Genomic DNA, 11,217 nt, shown 5'->3' with positions numbered 1-11,217 from the left:
TGAAATAAATGATATCATCGACATTCGACATTTGATTATTTTAAAATATTTACTTAAGATTACGATTTGTATAATTATATTAAAATACGTGATATATACACATACAGATTAAAACAAGAAAAAGAAATATATTCATTTTAAGAACTCACATTCTGTCCTCTAGCGCACTCCTAAAGATATAATATTATAATGAACATTTTTATTTAATTATAAAATGCTCTCAAGCATAATTAAAATAGATATTTCGATTGTGTTTTATATGAAATCAAAACTTAATTATCTATAAAAAAAAAAATTCTACAATCTTGAACCTGTCTTTGATAATTGATCATCCGATCTCTTGAAATTCTTGCTATTATTAACCACTGTGTTCATATAGCACCATTTATAATATCTCGATTATTAACAACATTATTAACAAAAAAATACGAATCAATGATAATCGAATAACAAAGAGTACAATCAATTAAATTAGAGAAAAATGTATACGGTCTCACTTTTAAGACGATTAATAAGCACGTTTTATTATCTATCAAACTTATTTTCAGATGGACACGTGACATACATCGGTACCGGTGGATTATCGTAATAACCGTATAACGGTTGCGATACTTGCGGGGGTGGTGCGAATGGATGCATAACATGTACTGGTTGAACATAAGGCATCATTTGTACCGGTGTGGTAGGTACCGAAGAACCATGTACACCGTTACCACGACCTAACGTTGATCCGTTATAAGATCCCACGTAAACATCGTGATTGATCTTACCAGAGTAAGCACTGGCGGGKCTTATCATTGAAGCTTCGTGAATGCTAGATGCTACTGCTGTCATTCTAGCTTCGTTCATTTGAGTGCTCCATTTGAGCCGACAAATACAGATAACTATGACGATGATGGCTATGAAAGCGACGACACCACCTACTATGCCAATTATTAAAGTGTCGTCTGTACTTGACACATTTCCTACGGAAACACTGCTGGTATGATCACCGTTGTAATTCTTATTTCTATTATTCTGAGTCGTAGGTTGTACAGTCCAGATAATCTCTGGTTCAGCCGTGGTTGATCTCGAGGAAGGTGTCATTTCTGTTGTTTGATACCTGCTAAGGGTTGTCCGATCACAGGTAAGATATTCCTCGGTAAGATTGTTTAATAACATTCCTGATACATAATCAGGAGTCATACAAATAACATTAGGTGCTCTATCAGCTAATCCTTTTAACCATCTCCAAAAATGTTTTGTTTCACAATTACAATTAATAGGGTTGCTATCCAAACCGGTGAGTTTTACGGAACCGCTTCTTTCGTCGAGGGCAGCCAACAGTTGAACGGGCAAAGCAGTGAATTTATTTCCTGTTATATCCAATGATACTACCGTAGAACGTGGTACTGGGAAGAAGAGAGCAGCTGGTATTGTGTCAACGGATGTATTCTTCAAGCCGAGAGATAATGAAGGTACACGTACACCTACCAACGAACTCGAAAGTACAGTACGTAATCTTTCACCTCGTAAAGTTAATAGTCTTAAACGAGGATGCGTTCTTATAGAAAGTTGTTCGTTTCCCACTGAAGAATCTTTGATTTCAATATCTAAGGTTTCTAGATTTGGCATCCCTTTCAATATTCCTTGTACGTCGAAATAACCCAATTTCGGATAATTATACGCGTACAACGAACGTAATTTTCCCAAGTGTTTGAATGCGTTCTTTTCTATTCTCGTACAATTAGGAAGATCAGCGATCTTGAGTGAACGCAAAGTGGATAATCCATCAAAACTGCTCTCGTTGATAGCTTTAACGTCGTTGTTAGAAATTTCCAAACTTTGAAGGGTTGGAAGTATTTTAAATGTATTAACCAAATTAGAGAAATCCGTCAATTTGTTTCTAGATAGGTCAAGACTTTCCAACATGGTAGTACGTTCAAGAACAGCTGGTTTTATATCTATTATTTCGTTGTCAGAAAGATTTAAATGTTTTAAAAATGGTGTCTCAAGTCTGGTCAAAATTTTGATACCAGTTTGGGCTAAATTCAAAGATCTCAATATCTTAGCTTCTCCTAATATACCACGTACAGCATTTTCGCTTAGTGGATTTTCCGAAAGATCAAGTTCTTTGACATTGTTAACTATATCTTGTGTAAATACCTCAGTCATTTTATTTCTTGCAATCTTTAAACTGAATAACGATGCTGATTGTCTCTGTAAAGTTCTTATTGGTATTTCATTGAAGTAATTTCCTGATAGATCGATGCTTTCCACCGAACGAATTCTCGATTGATCGAATATGGTCTCGGGTAAGGAAGCTAATTTGTTGTTTTGAAGATCAAGATGTTGAAGACGTAACAAGCCCTCCATCGTACGTTCGCTTAACGTTTCTAAGACGTTGTTAGACAGATCCAATATTTGAAGTTGCGTTGAATTATGGAAAGCCAGTTCTTCGACAGATTCTATCTTGTTTCCTGAAAGATTCAGTGTATGCAATCGACCGATTTGCGAGAATGAAAATTCACCGACGTTCTTTAATTCGTTTCTCGACAAATCTAAATGTTCCAAAAATTGCAAAGATTTAATAAAATCGCTAGGGAAATGAACAAAGTCGTTGTTGGACAAATCGAGATTTCTCAACCTAGGATGAATCACAAAAGCTGTTGGTGATAATTGGGTCAAACGATTATTCGATAAATCCAATATTTGTAATCCAGTTCCAGTGTTGAAATATTCACCGATGAAAGACGTCAATCTGTTGCCACGTAAATTAAGCTCGTAAAGATTGATCAAGCCTACGAAAGCTCCATTGTCGATGTGTTCGATAAAATTATTGGATAAATCTATCACAGATAAATTATAATGATGTTGGAAAGTACCTTCGTCTATCTCTTGCAAATGATTTCCAGATAAATAAACTTTCTCTAATGATTCCAAATTCAACATCAAGACTGTCGGTAAAATTTTCAATCCTGTATATGATATATCGAGTATATACAAGGATGATGGAAATATCGGTGGAAATCCTCCATAAAGTGCGTTACTACTGAGATTAAGATATTGTAATCTTGGCAATTGTTTAAAAGTTTCTGGAGAAATTCTTTTCAATTGATTACCAGCCAAATTTAAAGATAATAAATTTCTTAATGGTAATTCGTTTATATTGGTCAAACGATTGTATGAAACATCCAAATTCAATAATGTATCTTCCAAACCGGCGAACGTATTTTGTGAAATAGTAGACAGCATGTTGCCAGAAAGTTCTATGCTAATGAGATTTTCGAAATTGTAGAACAATCGACCTGGGATTTCTCGCACCAAGTTACGCGTTAATCCTAACGTAACGAGACTAGATGACGTAGATCGAATTAATTCCGCGGATAGTGCCGCTACACGATTGAATTCGACGTGAAGATGAGCCAATGCTGGTAGTCGTGTTAGTGCTGTAGCTGGTACTAATAGAATATTATTATCCTGAAGTGACAACCATTTTAATTTTACTAATCCTTCGAAGGATGATTCCTCTATCTGAAAATAAATAATACCCAAAATATGTTATTTTATTTTTTAAAAATCAAAAATATAAAATTAGATTTTTTATTGTATAATAAACACAAAATATAAAACATATATTTTTATTTATTTACCGTACGCAAAGCATTTAAGCTTAAATCGAGTCTAGTCAGGGAAGAAAGACTGGAGAATGTATTTATTCCAAGTCGACCAATATTATTTCGACTTAAATCGAGCACCTGTAATTCGGTTAGGCCTAACAAATGGGCACGTTCAATTTCCTAAATAAATTTTCACAAATTAATCATTAACACACATAATAAATACATAATAAATGATTTCAATTTAAAATATGATTGAAACTCACGGTAATTAAGTTATTCGAAATATTTAAAAACTTCAAATCCGTTAAATGTCTCAAAGCATAAGTAGGAAATTCTTGTAAGAAGTTTACAGAAAGATCCAATTGCAATAAATTGTATGCTCCTGAAATGATCGATTACTAATAGATAATAAAGACTTTTTTTGTTATTATTTTCTTTTGTCTTTTCGATTATAAATTCTTATTGTTAAAAAATTCATTAATATAAGTCGTAAAAACCTGCTTGTTTTTTTTTTTTTTTATATATTGTATATAGAAGGAAGTAAAAGACTGATATTTCGCGAGAGACAATAAGTCTCGTGAGAACTTAAAAAATATGAAGTTCATTGTTCTTTAGAGGTCGACTACTTCTTCTTCCTTGTAACTAAACATCGTACTTTCGTAGGAATAATAAACGAGCGCGAGAAGACGCGCTTCAAATTCCCACCTGTTTTAATGATGTAGATGATTTTGATAGAGCTAGTTTTGAACATTATAATTTCGTTCTTTGCGACCAAAAATATATAACGACATATAATTAATTGTAAGTATAATAATTTTTTTTTCCTTACTTATATCTTAATCACGAAAAAGTATGTTATTAGACGGAAATAGAAAATCACGTGGATTATTATACATGAATTTTTTTCTTTAGAGATAAAAAAGAAAAAAAAGGAAAATATGTTAAAGAAAAATAGTATAATAATTAATTTTAATATACGATCGTCTACGTTATCATTTAAACAATGAAGAGAAAAGTAGTACAGTTTCATGAGAATTTTGTTGTTCTACGAAGATTTTTCGATTTCATATAAAAGTTACAATATTATATATACGTCATTTATTCTAAATGTATAATAGAAGATATTTAATTTGTTAGAAAGTAACTTGACCATACCTTTAAATACATCGCTATTAAATCGAGTGAGATCGTTACGAGATATGTTTAAGAAAAGCAAGTGTTCTAATCCAGAAAGAGAACCATCCTCCATATGTGACAATCCATTATTACTGATATCCAAACGTAACAAAGATTCACCTAATGTCAAAAATGCTCCTCGTGAAAGGGAACCTGTAAATTAATTTCATTAATAATGATTATTTTCCATTTATAGTTTTTCTTTTTCTCTTCAAATTTTGTATTTATGGAGCTTGATAAAAATATTAAAGTTATATGAATAAGGTTTATGATGTACGCAGCATGTAATATTGAATACGTGGAGAAAGTTATATATATATATATAGGCGTGAAAATTCTGAGCATCTGGTACGAATGTATCCTCCGTGGCGAGTGAACCGTTAAGCAGCAATCTGAGGATCGATATATCGAACTCTTCAAGCAAAACCTTTCTCATATTACGGGATTGTTATTGTCGAATATTAGAATATTCTCCAGAATAGAAAATAATTAATGCAGCAAAGAAATGTTTTATTATATTTATAGAACCCAATAGATAGATAGAGATACATGTATACTAACATATAAAAATATAAAAATCAATCTAAAATGAATCTATAAAACTAACAAATAAATAAAATATTAAACGTACCAATATTATTTCCAATAAGGGATAATATCTTGATGCCTTTTGGTCCTTTCAACGAAGCTGTAGGCACGGTAGTCATATTATTTTCATCCAAATAAAGTTCTTCGAGATTGATGCAACCTTTAAAAATTCCTTCCTCGATATTACGTAGTCCATTTTTTCGTAGATCAAGTCTTCGTAATTCTTCCATACCGTGAAATTCATTGCTCGAAAATATAGGATTTAAATTATCACCGAGAAGGTTATTGGCCAATCTCAATACGCGTAATTGAGTTTGTGCTTGCAATTGGCGATCCATTAATCTGTAAATGGAATTATCGGAGAGATCTAACTCTCTTAAGGTTAAACCAGATCCAACGAGTTCTTCTGGTAAGCTTTGATAACCGCAGTGCCTTTGGCTGATCGAAACTATCGGTTGGCCCTTTAAACTGTCCAAACCGTCACGTGTAAAAATAACATGATCGCAATTTATTTCTACGGATCTTGGATAATTCGTTGATATCATGCATTTGCACGGTACGTGTAAATCGCGTTTTAATTCTACGCACGGTCGCCATTCTGCCTCGTTTTGATGAATATTGATGATAATTAACAAACTCAACAGAAAGTACGAACTGAAAAATCAAAAAAACGAACGAACAAAAATAATCTCAATTTATCGAATAATTAAATATATAAAAATACAAACTACCCGATTATAAATCTAGGATAGGAAATCTTGGAAATAGATACTGGCTAAAGGAAGAGAACTATTAACGTTCCTTTGCATACTATTTCTCGTTCCACTTTCAAATTTCAAACGGTGATAGTTATCGAGAAGAAAAAGAATTTTTAATGAGTTGCGAAAGATAACGCATCGTTTTCGTAATTTTTCTTTAACAAAAAAAAAAAAAAGAAAGAAACATAACGAGTAAAAAATGTATTTTTTATTTATCGCTGTTAGTTAAACGTATAATAAATCTATAATATATATATCGAGTATAAATATATTATTATAGAAAATAAAATGTAAATTCGTACAATAATAATGTGTAAAGATTTCTATCGTAGATGGGAATGATGATCTTTTTTTTTTTTTTAAATGGAACATCGAAAGAGTACCTTTCTTTTTCATTCATACATCTTATATTATCCTTTTCACACGATCGGACAATAACTTCAATCTCACAATATAGTTATTATGTGTGTATATTTAATTATTTCGTAGTATCTTACATTTCAATTTCAACGCCTAGTCATCTTCCTAACAGTAAATCAGAAAATGACTTTCGCTTCCCAAGTGTTCAAATTTCTTAAGATAATTATAACCCGATGGATGATGAAAAGAGAGAAAAAAAAGAAAGAGTGAATGATATTTTGGTGAAACCGTAAGCGGTGAAACTTATATACGCGTTCGAATCATTAATTACAATTTTATGAATGAACCCGATTCACACACAGATCGTAATGCAACGTAAATGATCATTTTGTATACTTTTATTTTATCTTAATCGTGATAATGAATGATAGAGATAATTGATCTTGTAAAATACTCATCACGATTTCCTTGTAACCCGGATTCTTTAACGAGTATTGGCAGTTGGGTTCGAAAGAATCGTTCATTTCGAATGTAAAGTCGAATTTGGTCGTTCGAATAACGGTAGGTGTAACAAGATTGTCATGACTTTGCAGACCTGTGTGTCGTATTTATTCTCTTTCTTTCTCACTCACTTGTCCTCGATTTCCATCATGAAAAAATTACTATGAACTACGAATACATGAATGAAAATCAATAATCTAAAAGATATTTAATTGGATCAATGCGATTTTATTAAATACCAAGAAATTCCTATCATATAGTATCTCGTGGATACATTAGATTAATCATTGAAGAAATCACTTTGATATATTTCACTTCATCTTACTCTATTTATTAGGCTTCTATTGGCCGAGTTGGTTATTGTAATGATTAGATATTATGCCGCGTAACGCGTTTCAATGAGATTGCTAACTCTTACTGTCATTAGAAATTTGCTAGTATGTGTAAAAGTGATTACGATATCCTTCCCTATCGTAATTCAATAAAACTTTCTATTTATATGCGAATAATTAATTGTCTCTTTCTATAAAACCATATATACGTAATATGTTTCTGATTTATTATTTATATATACGTTATTTTTAAATGAAATTAAATTTTTTAATATATTTATAGCCTTAAGGAATACCGTAAGCCTGCGTGGTTGGATGACTTTCAAGTCAAATAATTTAAACAAATACTTCTTACGAATACTAAGCACCACTTTTGCCCGGCAGCTAGGTAATAGCTTTAAGACTGCAACCGAAGACTGCTTTCTACTGTCTAATTAGTAATACTGGAGCGCACCCACTTTTACGTTGCACGCAATAGCTAATTTCAAATTATTTTGTTCTCACGTTCGATATCAAACCTTACACTTCTTTAATCCTGTATAAATACGAACAGTATGAAATTTTCTATTTGTTTTATATTTTCTACATTTTTAATTCTATTATAATTAATTTCTTACAAACCTATATTATAATTTTTAAACCATATACTTATATAAATAATATCTATATTTAAAAAAAATTCATTTCACTTTATCGTAGCGTAAATTTTATTGTTATTTAATATTCAACATTTTGTACGATTTTTTCTTTTTAAAGTATGAGTATATTATAATTTTTGTTGATTCGGATATAAGAAGAATGTATTTGATTGAATTAAAAAATAACTTGTAAAGAAAAAGTCAATGATATATAATTATTTCTTTCGTATTTTCCATAGATTTAAATTCTTGTATACGGTTTAAAACATAATATAGGAACGATAAGTCAAGGAAAAACAGGTTTTATAGACAAAAGTATTCGCAGGAAGGAACAACCTCGAAGATTTTTTCGCGATTACTCCTGCGAACTGGATAGACGAGTGCGGCACGATTTAATACGGCAGTTATCCTCTCGAGAAAACTTATCATTTATTTTTATTTAATGTAAAATTAGCGAGTCGATAAAAACAAATAAACAAAAAACAAAACTATCTATTCTTTCCAAAAAAGAAAAAAAAAAAGAAATAAAGAAAAATACGACAATTCCGCGAAAGAAAATATTCCATCTTCTAATAAATTTTAAAGAATTTCGAAAACTAATACAATATATGTAAAATAATTAAATTTATATTGAATAATTTCAAAAAAATCTTGAAGTATACGAGCGAGCGTGAGAACTGATTATGTTCCGGATGAAGGTTAAAATTCTATTCATGCGTGAGAAAGAACTTGTTTCATAAACAGTACCAATCCTAAATGCACGTGCGTCATGAGAAAGTAATTTTAATAATTACATTCACTGTTAACAAAACGCAAGGCCAGGATTTTTTATTTTCATCCCCCCTTTAACTTTGCCGATAAAATTTGAATAATTTAACAAATTTTAACGCGAAAGATAAAATATAAAATAAAAATTACGTATTATATATAAATTAAATTTAACAAAAATTTATAAAATGTGAAAAACGATCAAAGTAGAACTTGTTAAAAATCTAATTCATTGAGTTAATCTAGCAAATATCTATATTCCATTTTAATTTCCAATCCATATAATAATACTTACACCATGATGACGACGACGACGGTATTGGCACTTCCACGTGCCAATTACAAAAATACCGATACCAAAAGTTTCACAATTTTTTCCCGAAGGTGTGTCAATTATCCAGCCGTTTTATTTCTCTCAATACCACTATCACCTTTAAATCACCGTGTCAAATTCATGGAGGATCTTACAGATGTATCGATCATCTAGCGATGATCTTCATGGTCATCGTGTGTCATCGATGGGTCGGTCACTTCCTCTTCCTACCTTTCTCTTATTTTTTCTTTCTTATATTTATCCTTGTTCCCAATAAACTATATCTTTTCTCATTGGATTATTTTAAAATCGATATCATTATTACCAAGCATTATCTGTTGGAATAGTTAAATTACTTCGATGCGCGAAAACACGATAGGACAAGAAAATACGAGAAAAGACAAGACGAGAATAAGAAGTCACGGTAAGATCACGATGAGAAGAAGAATCGAAAAGATACATATAAAAGAGAGAGAGAGAGAGAGAGAGAGAGAGAGAGAGAGAGAGAGAGAGAGAGGAAAAGATGAGATACCGATGAATGTGTGCACGGTGCCCTTCCCAGAGGTTCGCGGACTTGGACATAACGGGGATCCCGAGTTAACTCGTGAAGCAACTTTGGGACCATCACCGTACGATACCACCACCAGGTTACCGGCTCGGATATCAAGAAAGATCGAGAGAGAAGGAAGGAAAAAGAGTGGGAGAAAGAAAAAGAAAAAATGAAAGAAAGAGAGAGAGAGAAAGAGAAAACCCATAGAAGGTCGTGGAAAGGAGATGGAAAAAGAGGAATGGAAAAAGTACGCTAAAGAGTGACGGAGAAATGCGTTTCTTGGCTAATGTAAGAAAAGAACGCGAGGTAGGATCATGGATGTAGGAACAAGTTGCGGGTTTCTCGAGCAACCTTTCACTGACTGTTCTCTCCCTCAGTACACCTATACGAGTAACCGGTCGTCCAAGGTATGCCGTTGGCTATCTTGCTAGTTATGCTGTTGCTAGTTCCACATCGAATTGAGACAAATATTCCTTTGAGTCAATTACTTCGAGAGATATTTGTCAATGAACCTTGTTTCTTATTTCATTTGCAATTGTTCATTCATTATTTTATGTATATTAATTTAGGAATATGTTATTATAAATAAATATAGTTTCGTAGTTACGTATAGGAAAGATCGGCATGCATTTGATACGCATCGAATGCATCGAATATGAATATGACCTCCGAAGTATTTTCATTACTCACGCTTCATGCATGAAATAGTAGGGAATTGCTAATTAGAATCTTAAGAAAGTACTGAGAAATATAGACATTGAAATATTTTCTATTTCCTATGTATGTTGTATTAGATTTATTTAAAGTTATTTTTTATTTTAATTACCTTATGTATTTACGATAATAGTTTGGATTATGAAAACTATGATACTCGAAAAGATGAAATAAGTTTCATTTCATTATTAAATCTTTACTTATCAAATCTTTTTATATTTAATTTAAATATCTATGTAAATAAAATGTCTTAAATTCTATCGACTAGGTAAATATATTTTTGAATTTTTCTAAATGCATTAGTCAGTAGTTTTTCAATTTCAAATACGAGTTAATGAAATTACCTATAGATGACACTTCCTCGCGATATAAAATCGTCCAATGAACATCGGGATAGAACGAGTTTTGTGATTGGTGGAGCTGGAGATTGGTGCAGCTGGAAGATGTTCTGATTGGATAAAACATTCGTTCTTAATATACCTTAAGCAGGTTTTTCAATTTTTAAAATGTAAACAGCATTTATGTCATTTATGAATTCAAGAGAATAAACTTGCATGGAATAGTGAAACAAATTAATAATTAATTTTTTTTTATAGGTCTATTGTGTAATTTCATATGAATAAAAGAACAGCAGAAGATCAGAGAGAAAAGAAAAAGAAACTCATTTTGATCTCAAATAGTATCTGAAATTACCAATATGTACCAATCAAGTTCTTCAAAGAATTATTACATTATAACAGATAATTGTAAGTAGAGTATCTATATTCTGTTTACGTTAATTTATTTTTATTAGTTAATACTAATGTATATGTATTACTTTTATTTTTTAACTCGATTCATAATCTACTGCTGCTTTTTTAAAACTTTCTACATTCATATTTTAACTTGTTCCTTTAATAATTTACAGAAGTATGAGG

The 11,217-nt window shown here is 31.4% G+C and overlaps 1 protein-coding gene and 1 long non-coding RNA gene across 2 annotated transcripts in view; one reads left to right on the top strand and one right to left on the bottom strand.

Moving 5' to 3' along the window:
* LOC106792307 overlaps positions 1-1,357 on the top strand; it is a 3,701-nt gene extending 2,344 nt beyond the window's left edge. The window contains exons 3-5 of the long non-coding RNA XR_001382274.1: positions 549-682; positions 1,029-1,126; positions 1,266-1,357. This is a non-coding gene — a long non-coding RNA (uncharacterized LOC106792307). The remainder of the gene's footprint in view (positions 1-548; positions 683-1,028; positions 1,127-1,265) is intronic.
* LOC106792304 (chaoptin) lies at positions 280-10,730 on the bottom strand. The gene is made up of 7 exons (XM_014758637.1): positions 10,645-10,730; positions 9,019-9,371; positions 5,410-6,020; positions 4,758-4,931; positions 3,866-3,984; positions 3,633-3,779; positions 280-3,513 (listed from the first exon to the last, which is right to left on the bottom strand). The coding sequence occupies exons 2-7, from the start codon at positions 9,021-9,023 to the stop codon at positions 526-528; spliced, it is 4,044 nt and encodes a 1,347-aa protein (XP_014614123.1). The 5' UTR covers positions 9,024-9,371; positions 10,645-10,730; the 3' UTR covers positions 280-525.
* Between the last annotated feature and the right edge of the window lie 487 nt (positions 10,731-11,217).

This window comes from Polistes canadensis, unplaced genomic scaffold, assembly GCF_001313835.1.
Source record: "Polistes canadensis isolate GaletaPanama2010 unplaced genomic scaffold, ASM131383v1 scaffold_404, whole genome shotgun sequence".
NCBI lineage: Eukaryota > Metazoa > Arthropoda > Insecta > Hymenoptera > Vespidae > Polistes > Polistes canadensis.
This window is presented reverse-complemented; position numbering and strand designations above follow the sequence as displayed.